This window comes from Ranitomeya imitator, chromosome 3, assembly GCF_032444005.1.
Source record: "Ranitomeya imitator isolate aRanImi1 chromosome 3, aRanImi1.pri, whole genome shotgun sequence".
Classification (NCBI taxonomy): domain Eukaryota; kingdom Metazoa; phylum Chordata; class Amphibia; order Anura; family Dendrobatidae; genus Ranitomeya; species Ranitomeya imitator.
Window position 1 is genome coordinate 148,586,333 of NC_091284.1, and position 23,144 is coordinate 148,609,476.

At 51.2% G+C, this 23,144-nt stretch overlaps 1 protein-coding gene across 1 annotated transcript in view; it reads right to left on the minus strand.

Moving 5' to 3' along the window:
• Positions 1 to 1,206: 1,206 nt before the first annotated feature.
• Positions 1,207 to 23,144, minus strand: part of LOC138673013 (interleukin-5 receptor subunit alpha-like) — a 116,812-nt gene continuing 94,874 nt past the window's right edge. The window contains exon 11 of the mRNA XM_069761544.1: positions 1,207 to 2,363. Coding sequence (XP_069617645.1) covers positions 2,295 to 2,363 — 69 coding nt within the window. The 3' untranslated portion in view covers positions 1,207 to 2,294. The remainder of the gene's footprint in view (positions 2,364 to 23,144) is intronic.

The window sequence follows — 23,144 nt, forward strand, 5'->3', positions numbered from 1 at the left end:
ATGAGAGGAAGATGCATCCCACACTTTTCAAAAAAAAAATTTGCTTCTTTTTTAAACATTTAAAGAAGCAGTGTTGTATTGCTATGTATTTCATTGAGATGCAGACAGGACATTAAAATGTATATTAAATACTGCAACTGTGGTCTGTGCCAAGAGAAGGGTTCTACACAGGAACTCCATTTGATGGTTTAACCAATCTCCTTCTCTAATAAGATCTATGAGAAACACTTTTTGGAGAGGCAAACAGGGCACCAGCTATATCAGATCACAAGTTACATTTTCTTTGTCCAGGATGTAAATTGAAAGTCCCACAAAGCCTCTAATTGCCCTGAGGAGATGAATGATAACACTTTGAGGTCTACTAAAAGTACCTTCACACATAACGATATTGTTAACGATATCGTTGCATTTTGTGACATAGCAACGATATCGTTAATGAAATCGTTATGTGTGACAGCGACCAACGATCAGGCCCCTGCTGGGAGATCGTTGGTCGCTGAAGAAAGTCCAGAACTTTATTTCGTCGCTGGATCTCCCGCAGACATCGCTGGATCGGCGTGTGTGACGCCGATCCAGCGATGTCTTCAATGGTAACCAGGGTAAACATCGGGCAACTAAGCGCATGGCCGCGCTTAGTAACCCGATGTTTACCCTGGTTACCATCCTAAAAGTAAAAAAACAAACAGTACATACTTACCTACCGCTGTCTGTCCCCGGCGCTGTGCTCTGCACTCCTCCTGCACTGGCTGTGAGCGTCGGTCAGCCGGAAAGCAGAGCGGTGACGTCACCGCTCTGCTTTCCGGCCGCTGTGCTCACACAGACAGTACAGGAGGAGTGCAGAGAAGCAGAGCGCCGGGGACAGACAGCAATAGGTAAGTATGTACTGTTTGTTTTTTTACTTTTAGGATGGTAACCAGGGTAAACATCGGGTTACTAAGCGCGGCCCTGCGCTTAGTTACCCGATGTTTACCCTGGTTACCGGCATCGTTGGTCGCTGGAGAGCGGTCTGTGTGACAGCTCTCCAGCGACCAAACAGCGACACTGCAGCGATCCGGATCGTTGTCGGTATCGCTGCAGCGTCGCTTAATGTGAAGGGGCCTTAAGACTGTATCCAATGTATGCAAGCTCTGTAACACAAACACAGCTTTAGAAATGTCATAGTTAATGCCATAGTGAGCTAAACAGGTGCTTCTCAAAAAATTAGAATATCATGAAAAAGATAATTTATTTCAGTTCTTCAATACAAAATGTGAAACACCTATATTATTATTATATTGAGTCATTACAAATAGAGTGATCTATTTCAAATTAACTGCCACTTCCTGCTATATTGTGTATTTAATAAAGTTTTTTCTAAATTTTAATATTTTTGGCCTTTGTTTGATAGCTTTTTTGGTTCTCTGGTTTTTCTCTATTTGTTATCGCGATTGGCCTATGATACGTCCTGCAGCCATTATTATGTCTAGTTATTCGTTGACTTTAGACTAGACAATTATTTGTTTGATGAAATGCTGCCTGTATGTTCATTAAGATTGTTCTTTTCTTATCATGGGTTAATCTGACTGGGGGCTCAACAACAGCTTAAATGAGTTTGTGTTGTTTGATTGGTTTTTGTTATCTCTCCTCATGAACAGGTCTTATATGATTGGGCCAGAGAAAGGGCGCCAAAATGTAAACTATAAAAGTGCACCATGACTTTATGGCCACACTGTATATTCATCACAGAATTGCAGCTGAATTCCCTGCTTCTGTTTTTTTACAGGTTGTAGTAGTCCTTCTTGATTGGATGTGCTATACCATGTGATAGCTGGAAGAATTTATTGGGAAGGAGGCAGAGCAGAACCAAATGTCACATGAGCCATCTTTGGTTGATGCACTCTTCTCCAATATGTAAAATGGGGCAGCTATTTTAGATGATATTTGCAAATCGTATTGCAAAATGTTCAAATTTGCCGGGATCAGCAAATTGCTAGATTTTTCACACAAATCGATTTGCGTGTATTGATATGAAGTCCTTTACTTGGGATCCTACCCAGTTTAAATAGACCGATACGGGTCATAGTTATAAAAAAGATATAGGGCTTATGACTGAGACAAACAGAATATGTCCATGTATATGCTTTAGACTCTCCTTTTGTATTAAATTTGATGTTTTAGTTCTGATAGCCTCTACAAATATCTGCATATTTATCTATTGACTTTCTACTATGTTTAATTATAACCGTTCCCTGTATGATTGTATGTTTGTTTGGAGAATAAGCCATAAATACACATTATGGTTTCTTATCACAATCTCAAGAATTTGTTACAATCTCTATTTCAGTAAGGGGTATAGACTGTTCATTTTGCGTTGCAACATCTGCCTGGAAAAGTGAAGAAAAGAAAAAAATAAAGTTAATTATTATGTTTTAAATGTATTAAGGAACATGAGCATTACAACTTGCATATAAATAGAAAGGTTTTTTTTTTTTTGCTTCTAAACTTGTTGTGTCTTAGGATTTGCACAAAGTAATGCTTGTGCAAAGCTGCATGGACTGCACTATAGATATATATCATGGATCCATAGGTTTACTGTGTGTTGCCATATGGACAAAATTTGAGAATTTCAGTACATCCAAACAGAAGTAGATAAAAATAAAAGATATTTATTCAAAATCCATAAAACCACAAACTAGATCAGGTAATATATTGAAATCTTCTGATGCATTTCTGGCAACTGCCCTTATTCATAGAATGACTGTGTGTTGCTAAATGGTATCGCTCATATCACATAATACCACTTGAAACAATTTTGTCACATATTCACACAGAATCTTTTACAAAAAAAACTTTGGATATCTCAACACAAGTATAAGTCTCAGCTTATAAATTTTAAATGGTACACATACATGTTCTAAACAGTGTATAATTCAAGACATTCCCCAGGGGTCAATCTGCACCAAGCTATGTAGGTTTTGAAGCAGGTCTTACTGCTTCTTTACTGCTGTAAACTGCCTAAAGAAAAACAAAAAAGTGCATACATTTTGCTGCTCCCATGGTAATAAAATGCTAGTTCACTACCAAACCAAACTCTGAAAAAGTTATCTGCAGCCTGTGATTGGTTGCAGTGGCCGTATGTCTACAAGACTTCTTTACACTGAAAGCTGAGAGAACAGAGATTATGTCACAATCCGTTTTTGGATTCATGACAGCTCTGGCTCTGCTTTAATTTAAACATTGTTTTTTGCTTTCATGCCAGCAAGAGTTAAAGTCAGTTTTCCTTGCTGCAAGCTGCTGAATTGATAGGTCAGCTGATGTGGGTGGTGACCACTTCACCATCCTTTAGTCACATGACGCATCAGCTGACTTTTGGTGATAGAGTGATTCTATGTAGACCAGCCCTGGAGTGATCAGCTCTCTGGTGTCAGAGCTGAATCAGCTACGTCTGGAGTTCGGGGTCCTGTTTCCGTGTCCTCAGCGGTGTGGAGCTTGGCAACAGTGCCTGGAGCTAAGTTACTTATTTATTTTCACTGCCTGTCTCGTGCTTGTCACTATTTCCTGTGTTTGCGTCATCTGCATTGGTGAGGCTAGCATCCTTGCCGGCCAGTGCACTAGCCAGAGTTAAGTGAGGTGTCAGCTAAGGACTAAGTTCGTAATGGCAGTGGGAGGAAGGACCTGCATATTGTGCCGTCTGCTGTACCAACTCTTGAGGTCGTGACATTATCACCAACAGTACTATTCCTCCGCTGAACCTATGGCGCAAGCAGAACCTTTTGCTTACCTGATCCAGACCCTTACAGATGAGTTAATGGAGCTGTGATCTCGGGTGGTACAGCAGCTTCAGCAGGTATCTGTTTTCATGGTTTCGGCTCATGTCTTGGCTCAACCAGAACTCAAGATATAGCTCCCTGACAGGTTCTCTGGAGGGAGAGATACATTTTTGGTTCTTAAGGAGGCTTGCAAGATATATTTCAGGCTTTGCCCTCCTTCTTCAGGGAGTGAGGAACAGCATGTAGCGATTATAGTCTCCCTTCTTAAGGGTGATCCCCAATCCTGGGCCTTCACCCTGCTGATCGGTCGGTGGACGAGTTGCGGTCGGTGGACGAGTTTTTCATGACATTGGCACTGCTGTATGGGGATCCTGATGGCATCTCCCTGGCTGAGTCTTGACTCCATAAGATCAAGCAGGGGGGCCGGCCGGCTGAGGAATACTGCTCAGAGTTTCAGAGATGGGCCACAGACATGCAGTGGAATGACCCTGCTCTTAGGACCATATTTGTCAGGGTCTGTCAGCTAGGCTTCAGGATACTTTGGTGCAGTATGCCACTCCTGGATATTGAAAGCCACCATGGCCCTTACTCTCCAGGTGGATAGACACCTCAGGGAGAGACATACACTGAACCTACCCCCTGTTGTTCTTTCTAGAGAGGAGGACACACTGGTGCAGATGGACTAACCTAAGCAGGTGTGAGGAGTCTCTTCTCAAACTGGGTTGCCTGCTGTTCACTGTGTGATGGGGGCATGTTTCTACTGTGATCTTATGGATCATTACATTAACATCTGCCCATCTCATGCCAAAGTTGGTACTTCATCACCAAAGTCACGTTCTCATGGTCATATGGAGGGAGGTGACCAGGGTGTGTACATTTCCTCCACCTTCACGTCTCAGTTTTCCATTTCTGCTAAAGTAGTGGTTGGTGGGGAGACAGAGATGGTACAGATTCTTGTGGATAGTGGAGCTGGGGTCAATCTAGTTTATTCTCATTTTGTTCAGACCCATGGTCTGATCAGTAGGAAGCTGGCGAGACCCATTTTCATTCATGCAATTGACTCTGTCCCTCTCAGTCAGAGGAGTCTGACCCAAGTCGTAGACAATATTAACCTACCCCTTCTTCTCCGGTGGAGGTAGCTAAGGTGCTACCAGGAAATAGGGGCAAGACTCAACCCTCACCACAAGAAAACACTGAGTCTCAGTGTGCTCTCAGGAGGAGGGATCAGGGGAGCGTGGTGTCTCCCCCTGAATGTAGTGAGGGTATGAGTTTGGTGATACAGGATGACGCCTCTGTTGTGTGTTCCTCAAAGAAATTAGCGTCTCTTGGCAAATGTATGTGTGGAAATAAATGATCAGGTCCAGACCTGTGTGTGAATCAGTACGGGTGGGTGTCCACTAAAAACATCAAGTGGAATTGCGTATCTGAGACCTGAAGTTCTAGGGTTATCGAGCTGTATCAGGGGTTGGTCATTCTCAGCCCAAGGAGTTTTCAACTGGAGTTACCCCCAGTACTGCAGGTGCTGAATGCCTTCCACAGGTTGGTGCTCTGTAGACTTGTAGTGCCTTCAGAGCCTACATTATTTCCGTCACCATCGGGCTGTGTTTGCCATAAATCTGAGGATCAGGTGACTGCGGAGGTGAATCCTAGTGGGTTGAGGCAATCTTAACCGTACGTTGTTTCCGGTGAGGTCTGGTGTTAAGGGTCCGGAGGACCCTCATTGAAAGGGGGGTACTGTTACAATCCAGCATGGGTTAATGCCTGAATGGGTTAATGTCAGTTTTCCTTGCTGCAAGCTGCTGAATTGCTAAGTAAGCTGATGTGGGTGGTGACCACTTCCACCATCCTTTAAATAGTTCACATGGAGCATCAGCTAACTGTTAGTGATTCTATGTAGACCAGCCCTGGACTGTTCAGCTCTCTGGAGTCAGAGCTGAATCATCTTCCTCTGGAGTTCAGGGTCTTGTTTCTGCATCCTCAGCAGTGTGGAGCTTGGCAGCGGTGCCTGGAGCTAAGTTACTTATGTATTTTCCCTTTCTGTCTTGTGCTTGTCACTATCACCTGTATTTGCATCATCTGCAGTGGTGAGGCTAGCGTCCTTGCTTGCCAGTGCACTAGCCAGGGTTAAGTGAGGTGTCAGCTAGGAACCCAGTTCGTGACGGCGGGGGGAATGACAGGCACAGGCTGAGTTAGGAGTTGTCCCATCCCTCGTTCCCTACTATTAGAGCCTTCCTCCCCTTTTTCCCATCCTGTTGTTGGTGCTTGTTGTACCATCTGCTGTAGCGATCCTTGTGGTCGTGACAGATTAGCAGTGAACCTTATGTCCAGAGCTTTTAAGGAAGAATACCTCCATGCATGCCACACCCCACAGAGTATTGTAATTGGAACATTGTACAGTCTTAGGCCTCCTTCACATGTTCTGGTGATTCCTGTACAGGAAAACGAGTACTGGTGAGATCCGTGGTCTGTGTCCGTGTGCCATCCATTTGTACGTATGTGACATCCATGTGTCCATTTGCTGTCCATGATTCACATCAATGTGCCATCCGTGTGCAGTCCGTGTGACATGTACCGGTGCCTGGGAAAAGCAGTACAATTTATGCAGTTCCCAGGCATCAGCTGCAGAAGGCAGCTCTCATCTTTGTCACCTGGACTCCCTGAGATTATCACGACCAGGCGGCAATGATGGGAGTTGTACTCAGCAGCAGTTGTGTCCCTCCCACACAATTTTCATAACCAGCAGTAGAAAAGCCCAAGGTTGGGGGCTGACATTAATAATCTGGGAAAATTAGCAATATTTTATAATATTCCAAGGCTATTAAAGGGAACCTGTCACCTGAATATGGCGGGACTGGTTTTCGGTCATATGGGCGGAGTTTTCAGGTGTTTGATTCACCCTTTCCTTACCCGCTGGCTGCATGCTGGCCGCAATATTGGATTGAAGTTCATTCTCTGTCCTCCGTAGTACACGCCTGCGCAAGGCAATCTTGACAGATTCAGGTGACAGATTCCCTTTAACAACAGCTCACAGCCATTTGCCAAGCCTTTCCTGATGAATTTGGACCCCAGAAAAATATGACTTTGAGTCTCCCTATAAATTCAAATCAGTGAAGGCTAAACAGACATCTGTTAGTTGATATTAATAGCCTGGGAAGGGGCCAGAGATATTGCCGCCCCTCCTAGGCTACAAACCCACAGCCCACAGCTGCCCCAGAAATGACACATCCACAAGATGTGCCAAATCTGGCACTTAGCCTCGCTCTTCCCACTTGCCTTGTGGTGGTGGCAAGTAGGGTAATATGGTTGGGGTTGATGTCACCTTTGTATTGTCAGCTGATCACATTGAGGTCACCGTAGTTCATCGGGTCACTCACAGTGATCTGGACTCACTGCAGCTCATTGTGTCCTGGTTTTCAGCCAGAACAGTCACATCATGGCATAGTTCATGTTGAAAATCAGATGTCAGAGAGTTGGATTAAGGCATGGGACACTATGCATTGTCATCACACCAGACAGGTGAGGGATATGGTTATTTACTAGTGTTGAGCGATACCTTCCGATATCGGAAAGTATCGGTATCGGTTTGGATCGGCCGATATTCAAAAAATATCGGATATCGCCGATACCGATACCCGATCCCAATGCAAGTCAATGGGACCAAAATATCGGAATTAAAATAAACCCTTTCTTTCCTTGTAGGTTCATTCTACCTGAAGGAAAACAACTAAGAATAATGTAGGATGTATGGGGGAGGTGGCGGAGACATTAAAGGCAATGAGGATTAGTCCAATCAAATAGAATAGCATGTTTTTTTTTTTTTTTAAAGAAGTTCGGATTGAAAAAGATATTGAGTATGTAAATTTTTTTTATTTTGTCAGATATTGATGTTTCACTATTCCACGCCCTTCCCCTTCTTTTTTTTCTTTTTTTTTTTTTTCTTTTCCCACACTTTCATCTTCATCATCATCAGCATCCTTGACATCAACTTCTTCACCTTATTCATCTTCTTCTTCATCTTCTACCTATTTTTTTTTTTATTACATTCTTCATATTCATTTTCTTCAACTATTATTATTCTTCCTATTCTACATATTCTTTTTATTCCACTGTTATTATTCTTCCTATTCTACTTCTTCATCATATTCTCATTTGTGACAGGCATTCCCGTAGTTGTTATCTATAAAAGTTGGAAGATTACACCTTCCGTTCTGCCAGTCACAAAAGTTACATTTGTCCGCGTTCAGTTTGGCCTGCAGCATCAGGCTTTATCCAGGGGCACCACGAGGAGGAACGGACTCACCCCCATACACTGCTTAGTCTTCTTCTGCATATAATTGAGATAATATCTTTTGCTCTGATATTAAGTCTTATGCTTAATGTTCTTCTGCTCTTTGTTCTGCAGCCTCTTGTTCTTCTGCTTCTCGGTCTTCCATGTTGTCGTCTCCAGGGTCGTCGTCTCCAGTGTCGTCATCTCCGCCGTCGTCGTCTCAGCCGTCGTCGTCTCCGCCGTCGTCGTCTCCGCCGTCGTCGTCATCGGGGTGGTCTTCCGGGTCGTCGTCATCGGGGTGGTCTTCCGGGTCGTCGACGTTAGGGTCTTCAACTTGGAAATGTAGCAGAAGGTACAAGAAGGCTGAGAAAATGCCAAGAACCAGCTGATGGAACTGGAACTCGGATGGCTACCCGAAGGTTCAAGAGCCTATGGAACTACCGAGGACCAGCTGACGTTACTGGAACCCGGTTACTAAGCAGGAGGTACCCGTGCTAAAAAGCACTACCAAGGACCGCCTGACGTTGGCGGAACTCGGATACCCAGAAGGAGGCACCTAAGCCAAAGGCTCTGCCCGGAACCAGATGACGTTACTGGAACCAGGATGGGGAGCAGAAGGTACAAGAGCAAAAGACACTGCCGAGAACCAGCTGACGGTACTGGAACCCGGATGGGTAGCCGAATGTCCAAGAGCCAATGGAACTACCAAGGACCAGCTGACGTTACTGGAACCCGGTTACTAAGCAGGAGGTACCCGTGCCTGAAAGCACTACCAAGGACCACCTGACATTGGTGGAACTTGGATACCCAGAAGGAGGCACCTAAGCCAAAGGCTCTGCCCGGAACCAGCTGACGGTACTGGAACCAGGATGGGGAGCAGAAGGTACAAGAGCAAAAGACACTGCCGAGAACCAGCTGACGGTGCTGGAACCAGGTGGTGGACCCGAAGGCCCACAGGAGAGGAGAGAACAGCTAGGCCGCGAGGCAGCCGCAGTTACCGAACCCCAACAGTCCTACAGGGGGAGCTGGGCCTACTGGCACTACAGAACCAGCCTTGACTACCAGTTCACGCAGCCCACATAGGAAGCTCCTAAACTGGAGGCACCCTGGAGTTGGCTAACTCGACCGCCCCACGACGGGGCAAGCATAGGCGTCTCAGTGAAGTTGACACAACCCGGAAACAGCTGACGGTGCTGAAACCAGGCTTGGCACGAGGGAGTACCTGTGACAAGAACACTGCCGAGAACCAGCTGGCGGTGCTGGAACTCGGATGCGTTGCCCCAGTGTGCAAGAGCCAATGGCACGACCGAGGACCAGCTGACGGTGCTGGAACCCGGTTACTAAGCTGTAGGTGCCCGCGCTTAAAAGCACTACCAAGGACCGCCTGGCGTTGGCGGAACTCGGATACCCAGGAGGAGGCACCTTAGCCAAAGGCTCGGCCCGGAACCAGCTGACGGTGCTGGAACCAGGTGGTGGACCCCAAGGCCCACAGGAGAGGAGAGAACAGCTAGGCCGCGAGGCAGCCGCAGTTACCGAACCCCAACAGTCCTACAGGGGGAGCTGGGCCTACTGGCACTACAGAACCAGCCTTGACTACCAGTTCACGCAGCCCACATAGGAAGCTCCTAAACTGGAGGCACCCTGGAGTTGGCTAACTCGACCGCCCCACGACGGGGCAAGCATAGGCGTCTCAGTGAAGTTGACACAACCCGGAAACAGCTGACGGTGCTGAAACCAGGCTTGGCACGAGGGAGTACCTGTGACAAGAACACTGCCGAGAACCAGCTGGCGGTGCTGGAACCCGGATGCGTTGCCCCAGTGTGCAAGAGCCAATGGCACGACCGAGGACCAGCTGACGGTGCTGGAACCCGGTTACTAAGCTGTAGGTGCCCGCGCTTAAAAGCACTACCAAGGACCGCCTGGCGTTGGCGGAACTCGGATACCCAGGAGGAGGCACCTTAGCCAAAGGCTCGGCCCGGAACCAGCTGACGGTGCTGGAACCAGGTGGTGGACCCGAAGGCCCACAGGAGAGGAGAGAACAGCTAGGCCGCGAGGCAGCCGCAGTTACCGAACCCCAACAGTCCTACAGGGGGAGCTGGGCCTACTGGCACTACAGAACCAGCCTTGACTACCAGTTCACGCAGCCCACATAGGAAGCTCCTAAACTGGAGGCACCCTGGAGTTGGCTAACTCGACCGCCCCACGACGGGGCAAGCATAGGCGTCTCAGTGAAGTTGACACAACCCGGAAACAGCTGACGGTGCTGAAACCAGGCTTGGCACGAGGGAGTACCTGTGACAAGAACACTGCCGAGAACCAGCTGGCGGTGCTGGAACTCGGATGCGTTGCCCCAGTGTGCAAGAGCCAATGGCACGACCGAGGACCAGCTGACGGTGCTGGAACCCGGTTACTAAGCTGTAGGTGCCCGCGCTTAAAAGCACTACCAAGGACCGCCTGGCGTTGGCGGAACTCGGATACCCAGGAGGAGGCACCTTAGCCAAAGGCTCGGCCCGGAACCAGCTGACGGTGCTGGAACCAGGTGGTGGACCCCAAGGCCCACAGGAGAGGAGAGAACAGCTAGGCCGCGAGGCAGCCGCAGTTACCGAACCCCAACAGTCCTACAGGGGGAGCTGGGCCTACTGGCACTACAGAACCAGCCTTGACTACCAGTTCACGCAGCCCACATAGGAAGCTCCTAAACTGGAGGCACCCTGGAGTTGGCTAACTCGACCGCCCCACGACGGGGCAAGCATAGGCGTCTCAGTGAAGTTGACACAACCCGGAAACAGCTGACGGTGCTGAAACCAGGCTTGGCACGAGGGAGTACCTGTGACAAGAACACTGCCGAGAACCAGCTGGCGGTGCTGGAACCCGGATGCGTTGCCCCAGTGTGCAAGAGCCAATGGCACGACCGAGGACCAGCTGACGGTGCTGGAACCCGGTTACTAAGCTGTAGGTGCCCGCGCTTAAAAGCACTACCAAGGACCGCCTGGCGTTGGCGGAACTCGGATACCCAGGAGGAGGCACCTTAGCCAAAGGCTCGGCCCGGAACCAGCTGACGGTGCTGGAACCAGGTGGTGGACCCCAAGGCCCACAGGAGAGGAGAGAACAGCTAGGCCGCGAGGCAGCCGCAGTTACCGAACCCCAACAGTCCTACAGGGGGAGCTGGGCCTACTGGCACTACAGAACCAGCCTTGACTACCAGTTCACGCAGCCCACATAGGAAGCTCCTAAACTGGAGGCACCCTGGAGTTGGCTAACTCGACCGCCCCACGACGGGGCAAGCATAGGCGTCTCAGTGAAGTTGACACAACCCGGAAACAGCTGACGGTGCTGAAACCAGGCTTGGCACGAGGGAGTACCTGTGACAAGAACACTGCCGAGAACCAGCTGGCGGTGCTGGAACTCGGATGCGTTGCCCCAGTGTGCAAGAGCCAATGGCACGACCGAGGACCAGCTGACGGTGCTGGAACCCGGTTACTAAGCTGTAGGTGCCCGCGCTTAAAAGCACTACCAAGGACCGCCTGGCGTTGGCGGAACTCGGATACCCAGGAGGAGGCACCTTAGCCAAAGGCTCGGCCCGGAACCAGCTGACGGTGCTGGAACCAGGTGGTGGACCCCAAGGCCCACAGGAGAGGAGAGAACAGCTAGGCCACGAGGCAGCCGCAGTTACCGAACCCCAACAGTCCTACAGGGGGAGCTGGGCCTACTGGCACTACAGAACCAGCCTTGACTACCAGTTCACGCAGCCCACATAGGAAGCTCCTAAACTGGAGGCACCCTGGAGTTGGCTAACTCGACCGCCCCACGACGGGGCAAGCATAGGCGTCTCAGTGAAGTTGACACAACCCGGAAACAGCTGACGGTGCTGAAACCAGGCTTGGCACGAGGGAGTACCTGTGACAAGAACACTGCCGAGAACCAGCTGGCGGTGCTGGAACCCGGATGCGTTGCCCCAGTGTGCAAGAGCCAATGGCACGACCGAGGACCAGCTGACGGTGCTGGAACCCGGTTACTAAGCTGTAGGTGCCCGCGCTTAAAAGCACTACCAAGGACCGCCTGGCGTTGGCGGAACTCGGATACCCAGGAGGAGGCACCTTAGCCAAAGGCTCGGCCCGGAACCAGCTGACGGTGCTGGAACCAGGTGGTGGACCCCAAGGCCCACAGGAGAGGAGAGAACAGCTAGGCCGCGAGGCAGCCGCAGTTACCGAACCCCAACAGTCCTACAGGGGGAGCTGGGCCTACTGGCACTACAGAACCAGCCTTGACTACCAGTTCACGCAGCCCACATAGGAAGCTCCTAAACTGGAGGCACCCTGGAGTTGGCTAACTCGACCGCCCCACGACGGGGCAAGCATAGGCGTCTCAGTGAAGTTGACACAACCCGGAAACAGCTGACGGTGCTGAAACCAGGCTTGGCACGAGGGAGTACCTGTGACAAGAACACTGCCGAGAACCAGCTGGCGGTGCTGGAACCCGGATGCGTTGCCTTGCCTATTAAAGATTGTCTTCCTAGAGCCCCAACTAGCGGTGTTGGAGCAAAGGGTAAGCAGGGGGAGATGAGTGTAGGCCGAAGCCTGCACTGGAGGCAGCTTTGTGTCTGCGTTGCGTTTGCAGGACACTTTGCCGGCTACACACTGGGGGAACAGCTGGCGTTGCTGAACCCCACTAACACAATGGCGTGTGTTTTTATCTGTGCAGCTAGCACTTGCGGGCAAAAACTTGCGATGTTAGAGCCCGTGTTGAAGCAGGAGGAGGAGGAGAGGAGCAGAGTGTAGGCCGAAGCCTAGTTGAACCAATTTCAAAGGAAACCTTTAACCCCCCCCTCAGGTGTTACAAAGTACAAGAGACACACCTTGTGCAGTATTAATGCTGCACAAGTGAAAGGTTGCTCTATTAATTTGTCTACTTGCACACGCTGAATGAAAGACATACACAATTTACCCCATTCTACAGTAAAACTGTAGTGGATGCGTGACTTGGTTTTTTGATGAGACGCAGCACAGGTGTCCAAAATAACGCCTTGGTGCTTGGCGCAGCTTCCTGAGCGTTGTTATTTGCTGTACAGGAGTCTGCGCTCTTGTGTTATCCCTTGGCAATGCCCTGTTAGCGCTGCCCATCTTATGACCTCATTTCATGTTGGCCGGTGCGGTTAACGATGGCCATAAATCCCAGACCCACAGTGGCTTTTCCTAAAGTCACACTGCGGTGCTGGGATTCGTGGCCTTGTGCAGTAAATATGTTCGCCGCTCACACATGTCCTTACACCTGCTTCAGACTGGGCGGCCTCTGCTGATCCCTTCTCGCATGCCGCGGCCATGAGGCTGCACAGTCTGAAGAAGGCGGAAGGAGATGAGTTAAGACAGGCGAAGATATGCACTGCTCGTGCCCATCAATCACACCCTCGCAGTCAAAATAATTAAGACAACGAGGAGCATTTTATTCAGGCAGGGCGGACGAACAGGCGCAAGTAGCCAACCAATGATGTCAGAAGACGGGAAGCGCTACCAAGGGGGGTGCTGCGTATCATTAGAAAGGAAAGTCACACCTCAGGGACAGTGGAATGGTCTCAAAGAGACACATTTTGTACGTGTTGAGTTCCACGTGGGCAAGGAGAAAACGTCAGCCACCTTGTACAAATGCAGCAGTACTGCTGTACAAGGTGGCTGTTATACATAGAAACACCTGGGGGTGGTGGCCAGGCTCCCTTCAATTTCAGTTCATGTGCCTGCGTGGCGTTTGCAGGTCACGTTGCAAGCTACACAGCAGGGGAACAGCTGGCGTTGCTGAACCCCACTGACACATTGACTGGTGTTTTTCTCTGTGCAGCTAGCATGTCCGGGCAGAAACTGGCGTTGTTTGAGCCCAGGGTCAGCAGGAGGAGGAGAGGAGCAAAGTGTAGGCCGAAGCCTGCACTGGTGGCAGCTTTTGTTCTGTTGTGCCAGCGTGGCTTGTGCTGGACACGTTGCCGACTACACAGCAGGGGAACAGCTGGCGGTGCTGAACCCCACTAACACATTGGCTGGTGTTTTTCTCTGTGCAGCTAGCATTTCCGGGCAGAAACTGGCGTTGTTTGAGCCCAGGGTCAGCAGGAGGAGGAGAGGAGCAAAGTGTAGGCCGAAGCCTGCACTGGTGGCAGCTTTTGTTCTGTTGTGCCAGCGTGGCTTGTGCTGGACACGTTGCCGACTACACAGCAGGGGAACAGCTGGCGGTGCTGAACCCCACTAACACATTGGCTGGTGTTTTTCTCTGTGCAGCTAGCATTTCCGGGCAAATACTAGCGGTGTTTGAGCCCAGGGTCAGCAGGAGGAGTAGAGGAGCAGAGTGTAGGCCGAAGCCTAGTTGAACCAATTTCAAAGGTTACCTTTAACCCCCCCCTCAGGTGTTGCAAGGTACAAGAGCCACACCTTGAACAGCATTAATGATGCACAAGTCAAAGGTTGCTCTATTTAATTTTGCTCCTTGCACACGCTGAATTAAACACGTACACTATTTAGCCCATTATACTGTCAAACAGTTGTGGAGGCGTGACTTGTCTTTTTAACGAGACGCAGCACAGGTGTCAAAATTTGCACCTAGGTACTGGGCGCAGATTCCTGAGCGTTGTTATTTGCTGTACAGGAGTCTGCGCTCTTGTGTTATCCCTTGGCAATACCCTGTTAGTGCAGGCCGTCTCATGACCTCATTTCATGTTGGCCGGTGCGGTTAACGATGGCCATAAATCCCAGACCCACAGTGGCTTTTCCTAAAGTCACACTGCGGTGCTGGGATTCGTGGCCTTGTGCAGTAAATATGTTCGCCGCTCACACATGTCCTTACACCTGCTTCAGACTGGGCGGCCTCAGCTGATCCCTTATCGCATGCCGCGGCCATGAGGCCGCACAGTCAGAAGAAGGCGGAAGGAGGGGAGTGAAAACAGGGGAACATATGCACTGCTCGTGCCCATCAATCACACCCTCGCAGTCAAAATATATGAGACAACGGGGGGCGTTGTGTCGGGCAGGGGGGACGCACAGGCACAGCCAGCCAACCAATGATGTCAGGAGACGGGCAGCGCTAACAATGGGGGTGCTGCGTGTCATTACAAAGGAAAGTCACACCTCAGGGACATTGTAATGGTCTCTAATGAGACACATTTTGTACGTGTTGAGTTCCACGTGGGCAAGGAGAAAAAGTCAGCCACCTCGTACAAATGCAGCAGTACTGCTGTACAAGGTGGCTGATATACATAGAAACACCTGTGGGTGGGGGGCAGGCTCCCTTCAATTTCAGTTCATGTGCCTGCGTGGCGTTTGCAGGTCACGTTGCAAGCTACACAGCAGGGGAACAGCTGGCGTTGCTGAACCCCACTAACACATTGGCTGGTGTTTTTCTCTGTGCAGCTAGCATGTCCGGGCAGAAACTGGCGTTGTTTGAGCCCAGGGTCAGCAGGAGGAGGAGAGGAGCAAAGTGTAGGCCGAAGCCTGCACTGGTGGCAGCTTTTGGTCGGTTGTGCCAGCGTGGCTTGTGCTGGACACGATGCCGGCTTCACAGCGGGGGAACAGCAGGCGGTGCTGAACCCCACTAACACATTGGCTGGTGTTTTTCTCTGTGCAGCTAGCATGTCCGGGCAGAAACTGGCGTTGTTTGAGCCCAGGGTCAGCAGGAGGAGGAGAGGAGCAAAGTGTAGGCCGAAGCCTGCACTGGTGGCAGCTTTTGGTCGGTTGTGCCAGCGTGGCTTGTGCTGGACACGTTGCCGACTACACAGCAGGGGAACAGCTGGCGGTGCTGAACCCCACTAACACATGGGCTGGTGTTTTTCTCTGTGCAGCTAGCATTTCCGGGCAAAAACTAGCGGTGTTTGAGCCCAGGGTCAGCAGGAGGAGTAGAGGAGCAGAGTGTAGGCCGAAGCCTAGTTGAACCAATTTCAAAGGTTACCTTTAACCCCCCCCTCAGGTGTTGCAAGGTACAAGAGCCACACCTTGTGCAGCATTAATGCTGCACAAGTAAAAGGTTGCTCTATTTGTTTTGCTCCTTGCACACGCTGACTAAAACACGTACACTATTTAGCCCATTATACTGTCAAACAGTTGTGGAGGCGTGACTTGTCTTTTTAACGAGACGCAGCACAGGTGTCAAAATTTGCACCTAGGTACTGGGCGCAGATTCCTGAGCGTTGTTATTTGCTGTACAGGAGTCTGCGCTATTGTGATCCCTTGGCCATGCGCTGTGAGCGCTTCCTGTCTTCTGACCTCATTTCATGTCGGCCGTTGCGGTTAGCGATGGACATGAATCCCAGACCCACAGTGTGTTTTTAAAAAATCACACTGCGGTGCTGGGATTCGTGCCCTGGTGCACTAAATATGTTTGCCGCTCACACATGTCCTTACACCTGCTTCAGACTGGGCGGCCTCATCTGATCCCTTATCGCCTGCCGCGGCCATGAGGACACCCAGTCTGAAGAAGGCGGAAGGAGATGAGTGAACACAGGCAAACATATGCACTGCACATGCCCATCAATCACACCCTCGCTGTCCAAAAAAATAAGACACCGAGGGCCGTTGTTTCGAGCAGGGGAGATGCACAGGCGCAGCCAGCTAACCAATGATGTCAAAAGACGGGCAGCGCTAACAAGGGTGGTGCTGCGTGTCATTACAAAGGAAAGTCACACCTCAGGGACATTGTAATGGTCTCTAATGAGACACATTTTGTACGTGTTGAGTTCCACGTGGGCAAGGAGAAAAAGTCAGCCACCTCGTACAAATGCAGCAGTACTGCTGTACAAGGTGGCTGTTATACATAGAAACACCTGGGGGTGGTGGCCAGGCTCCCTTCAATTTCAGTTCATGTGCCTGCGTGGCGTTTGCAGGTCACGTTGCAAGCTACACAGCAGGGGAACAGCTGGCGTTGCTGAACCCCACTGACACATTGACTGGTGTTTTTCTCTGTGCAGATTGCATGTCCGGGCAAAAACTAGCGGTGTTAGAGCCCAGGGTCAGCAGGAGGAGGAGGAGAGGAGCAAAGTGTAGGCCGAAGCCTGCACTGGTGGCAGCTTTTGGTCGGTTGTGCCAGCGTGGCTTGTGCTGGACACGATGCCGGCTACACAGCGGGGGAACAGCAGGCGGTGCTGAACCCCACTAACACATTGGCTGGTGTTTTTCTCTGTGCAGCTAGCATGTCCGGGCAGAAACTGGCGTTGTTTGAGCCCAGGGTCAGCAGGAGGAGGAGAGGAGCAAAGTGTAGGCCGAAGCCTGCACTGGTGGCAGCTTTTGGTCGGTTGTGCCAGCGTGGCTTGTGCTGGACACGTTGCCGACTACACAGCAGGGGAACAGCTGGCGGTGCTGAACCCCACTAACACATTGGCTGGTGTTTTTCTCTGTGCAGCTAGCATTTCCGGGCAAAAACTAGCGGTGTTTGAGCCCAGGGTCAGCAGGAGGAGTAGAGGAGCAGAGTGTAGGCCGAAGCCTAGTTGAACCAATTTCAAAGGTTACCTTTAACCCCCCCCTCAGGTGTTGCAAGGTACAAGAGCCACACCTTGTGCAGCATTAATGCTGCACAAGTAAAAGGTTGCTCTATTTGTTTTGCTCCTTGCACACGCTGACTAAAACACGTACACTATTTAGCCCATTATACTGTCAAACAGTTGTGGAGGCGTGACTTGTCTTTTTAACGAGACGCAGCACAGGTGTCAAAATTTGCACCTAGGTACTGGGCGCAGATTCCTGAGCGTTGTTATTTGCTGTACAGGAGTCTGCGCTATTGTGATCCCTTGGCCATGCGCTGTGAGCGCTTCCTGTCTTCTGACCTCATTTCATGTCGGCCGTTGCGGTTAGCGATGGACATGAATCCCAGACCCACAGTGTGTTTTCAAAAAATCACACTGCGTGGCTGGGATTCGTGGCCTTGTGCAGTAAATAGGTTTGCCGCTTACACATGTCCTTACACCTGCTCCAGACTGGGCGGCCTCAGCTGATCCCTTATCGCCTACCACGGCCAGGAGGCCGCACAGTCTGAAGAAGGCGGAAGGAGATGAGTTAAGACAGGCGAACATATGCACTGCTCGTGCCCATAAACCACACCCTCGCTGACAAAATAAATATGACAACGAGGGGCGTTGTTTCTAGCAGGGCGGATGCACAGGCGCAGCCAGCTAACCATGATGACAAAAGACGGGAAACGCTACCAAGGGGGGTGCTGCGTATCATTACAAAGGAAAGTCACACCTCAGGGACAGTGGAATGGTCTCAATGAGACACATTTTGTACGTGTTGAGTTCCACGTGGGCAAGGAGAAAAAGTCAGCCACCTTGTACAAATGCAGCAGTACTGCTGTACTAGGTGGCTGTTATACATAGAAACACCTGGGGGGGTGGGGCCAGGTTCCCTTTTAATTTCAGTTCCTGTGCCTGCATGGCGTTTGCAGGTCACGTTGCCGGCTACACAGCAGGGGAACAGCTGGCGTTGCTGAACCCCACTAACACATTGGCTGGTGTTTTTCTCTGTGCAGCTAGCACTTCCGGGCAAAAACTAGCGGTGTTTGAGCCCAGGGTCAGCAGGAGGAGGAGAGGAGCAGAGTGTAGGCCGAAGCCTGCACTGGTGGCAGCTTTTGTTCTGTTGTGCCAGCGTGGCTTGTGCTGGACACGTTGCCGACTACACAGCAGGGGAACAGCTGGCGGTGCTGAACCCCACTGACACATCACCTAGTGTTTTTTTCTGTGTAGACAACACTTCCAGGTGGCAACTGACAGTGTTGAAACCCAGGGAATCAAAGAGGAGCAGAGTGTAGGCCGAAGCCTGCAGTGGAGCAAGTTGAAAGGGAACCTTTAACCCCCCCCCCCAGGCATTTGTTGCTGAAAGAGCCATCTTGTACAGCAGTAATACTGCACATGGAAAATGGTGGCTCCGAAAATTATGCTCCTTGCAAACGCTGAAGTACACACTCATATAATGTGTCCCCTCACACCGTCAAACCATCCCGGAAGTGGGACTTTCCTTTGTAATGTGACACAGCACAGACGTCATTCCAACCCCCTTGGTGCCGGGCACCACCTCCTCAACGTTGTTTGGTTCTGTCACGGAGCCCGCACTGTAATGTTATCCCTTGGCCATGCACAGTTAGCGGTGCCCGTCTTCTGACATCATGTAGGTGTCAGGCTGGCAGTGCCTGTGCGTCCAAGCGGCCCGAGATCAAACCTTGCAGTGTCATCTAATGTAGTCCCACTGCGGGCCAGGGATCCATGGGCATGCGCAGTGCATATCATCGCCTCTCACTCACCTCCTTCCTGCTTCTTCAGACTGTGCGGCGTCACGGCCGTGGCATGCTATTAGGGATCAGCTGACGCCGCCTAGTCTGAAGAAGCGTGAAGAAGGGGAGTGAGAGGCTAGTATATGCACTGCGCATGGCCATGGATACCAGGCCCACTGTGGGATCACATTAGACGACACTGCGAGGTGTGATTTCGGGCAGCGTGGACGCACAGGCGCAGCCAGGACGACAACAAATGATGTCAGAGGACGGGCAGCGCAAACTGTGCATGGCCAAGGGATAACATAACAGCGCAGGGTCCATGACGGAATCAAACAACGCTAAGGAGGCAGCGCACGGTGCCAAGGGGGTAGCAATGACGGCTGTGCTGCGTCACATTACAAAGGAAAGTCCCACCTCCAGGACGGTTGGACGGTGTGAGGGGACACATTACATGAGTGTGTAGTTCAGCGTTTGCAAGGAGCATAATTTCAAGAGCGACCTTTCCCTTGTGCAGTATTAGTGCTGCACATGGTGGCTCTTTCAGTAACAAACGCCTAGGGGGGGGGGGGGACAGGTCCCCTTACATTTTAGTTGTGCCAGCGTGGCGGTCGCATGACACGTTGCCGGATACACAGCTGGGGATCAGCTGACGTTACTGAACCCCAATAACAGAGGAGCGACTGTTGACTGTGCACACAGCACTTCCAGGCACCAACTGGCGGTGTTAGAGCCCAGGGACAGCAGGAGGAGCAGATTGGAGGTATTGCCGCACACACAGCTGGGGATCAGCTGACGTTACTGAACCCCAATAACAGAGGAGCGACTGTTGACTGTGCACACAGCACTTCCAGGCACCAACTGGCGGTGTTAGAGCCCAGGGACAGCAGGAGGAGCAGATTGGAGGTATTGCCGCACACACAGCTGGGGATCAGCTGACGTTACTGAACCCCAATAACAGAGGAGCGACTGTTGACTGTGCACACAGCACTTCCAGGCACCAACTGGCGGTGTTAGAGCCCAGGGACAGCAGGAGGAGCAGAGGAACAGAGTGTAGGCCGAAGCCTGATTGGAGCAAGTTGAAAGGAAACCTTTAACCCCCCCCCCCCAAGACGTTTGTAGCTGAAAGAGCCATGTTGTGCAGCACTAAGGATGCAAAAGGAAAAGGTTGCTCTTTTAATTATGCTCCTTGCAAACACCGAAGTAAACACTAAAAATGTGTCCCTTTATACCGTTAAACCGTTCCGGAGGTGCGAATTTCCTTCGTAATGGGACACAGCACAGCTGTCATTCCTATCCCCTTGATGCCGTGCGCTGCCTCCTCAGCGTTGTTTTAAGCTGCCACGGAGCCTGCGCTGTTCTGTTAGCCCTTGGCCATGCCCAATTAGCGCTGCCTGTCTTCTGACATAATTTGGTGTCAGGCTGTCAGTGCCTGTGCGTCCACGCTGCTCCAGATCCCACCTCGCAGTCTCATCTAACGTAATCCCACTGCGGGCCTTGGAACCATGGGCATGCACAGTGCATAACCTCGACTCTCACTCCCCTCCTTCCCTCTTCTTCAGACTGTGCGGTGTCACGGCCGTGGCATGCTAGGGATCAGCTGACGGCGCACAGTCTAAAGAAGGCGGAGGGAAATGAGCGAGAGCCCGAGGGGAAGATATGCACTGCGCATGCCCATGGATCCCAGGCCCGCAGTGTGACTCAATCAGAAGACACTGCGAGGCGGGATCTCGGGCACCGCGGCCGCACAGGCGCAGCCAGCCTGACACCAAATTATGTCAGAAGACAGGCAGCGCAAATAGGGCATGCCCAAGGGATAACAGAACAGCGCAGGCTCCGTGACAGCTTAAAACAACGCTGAGGAGGCAGCGCATGGCACCAAGGGGGTAGGAATGACGGCTGTGCTGCGTCACATTACGAAGGAAAGTCCCAGCTCCGGGACGGTATAACGGTATCAGTGAACACATTTTATAAGTGTTAAGTTCTGCGTGTGCAAAGAGCTAAAAAAAAAGAGCTACCTTTTCCTTGTGCAGCATTACTGCTGCACAAGATGGCTCTTTCAGTAACAAACGACGGGGGGGGGGGGGACAGGTTCCCTTACATTTAGGTTGTTGTGCCAGCGTGGCGGTCGCAGGACACATTGCCGGCTACACAGCTGGGGATCAGCTGACGTTACTGAAACCCAATAACACTGGGTCGTATGTTTTTACTGTGCAGCCTGCACTTCTGAGCCGCAACTGGCGGTGTTGGAGCCCAGGAATAGCAGTTCAGGTGGTAGAAAGATGAACACAGCAGGAGACCTGGATGACACCCAATTACTTAATCAGGCAGAGGAGTGGCAAATTCCTGCGAGATCCAGGCCTGGTTCATTTTCAGGAAAGTAAGCCGGTCAACGTTATCGGAGGATAGTCGCATGCGACGGTCTGTTAGTACACCACCTGCGGCACTAAAGACACGTTCCGATAAGACACTAGCCGCAGGGCAAGCCAGCACCTCCAATGCATACTGGCTTAGCTCTGGCCATGTATCCAGCTTAGAGACCCAAAACTTGAACGGGGAAGAGCCGTCTGGGAGTACAGTAAGAGGGCAAGCCATGTAGTCTGTCACCATCTGACGGAACCGTTGCCTCCTGCTGACTGGAGCCGCCGGTGATGGTGTAGACATTTGGGGCGGGCACACAAAAGTGTGCCAGAGTTGTGCCATACTGGGCTTGCCTTGGGCAGAGGCACTGCTTCTGCTCCCTCTTTGGGCAGAGCCTCCCCCACTGCCTCGACGCACTGAGCTGCTTTGTAAAGCACTAGCAGCACTCCTCTCAGTTGGACAGGAGAAGATGATGGAATTCACCAGTGTGTCGTGGTACTCCCGCAATTTACGCTCCCGGGTCAACGCAGGGATGAGGTTTTGGACGTTGTCCCGGTAGCGAGGATCGAGGAGGGTGAACACCCAATAATCAGGCATGTTGAGAATGTGGTCGATGCGGCGGTCGTTTCTCAGGCACTGCAGCATGAAATCCACCATGTGCTGCAGAGTGCCAACCGGCCCAGAAACGCTGTCCCCTGCTTGAGACATGATCTCTGCCCGCTCGTCATCACCCCACCCTCGCTGTACACACTGACCACTGGACAATTGTGTCGCTCCCTCCTCTGGACGGAGCTCTTCCTCCTCCATTGACTCCTCCTCATCCTCCTCACAAATTGGCCCCTGCGTACCCCTTTGTGAGGAACCACGTGGCGCTGACTCTCCAGAAGCTGATGGAAAAGGTGACTCCTCATCCTCCACCTCTTCCACCACATCATCCCTTAACCCTTGCAAAGTTTGCTGAAGCAGGCAGATAAGGGGGACAGTCATGCTGACTAGTGCATCATCTGCACTTGCCATCCGCGTGGAATAATCAAAAGGACGCAAAACCTGGCAGACGTCCTTCATAGTGGCCCACTCTGTGGTTGTGAAGTCTGATCGGCGCTGACTGCGACTTCTTTGCGCCTGATGCAGCTGGTACTCCATAACTGCTTGCTGCTGCTCACACAACCGCTCCAACATATGTAACGTGGAATTCCACCGGGTAGGTAGGTCACATATGATGCGGTGTTCCGGAAGGCGGAATCGGCGCTGCAGAGCAGCAATGCGGGATCTGGCCAAGCTGGAACGCCGCAAGTGAGCACACTCTAGGCGGACCTTGTGCAGCAGGGCATCAAGATCCGGATAGTCCCTCAGAAAACTCTGCACAACCAAATTGAGCACATGTGCCAGACATGGGATGTGAGTGAGGTTGCCAAGGGCCAAAGCTGCCACCAGATTTCGGCCATTGTCACACACTACCATGCCTGGCTGGAGATTCGCTGGCAGTAACCACACATCGCTCTCCTGCTTTATAGCATTCCAGAGCTCCTGCGCTGTGTGGCTTC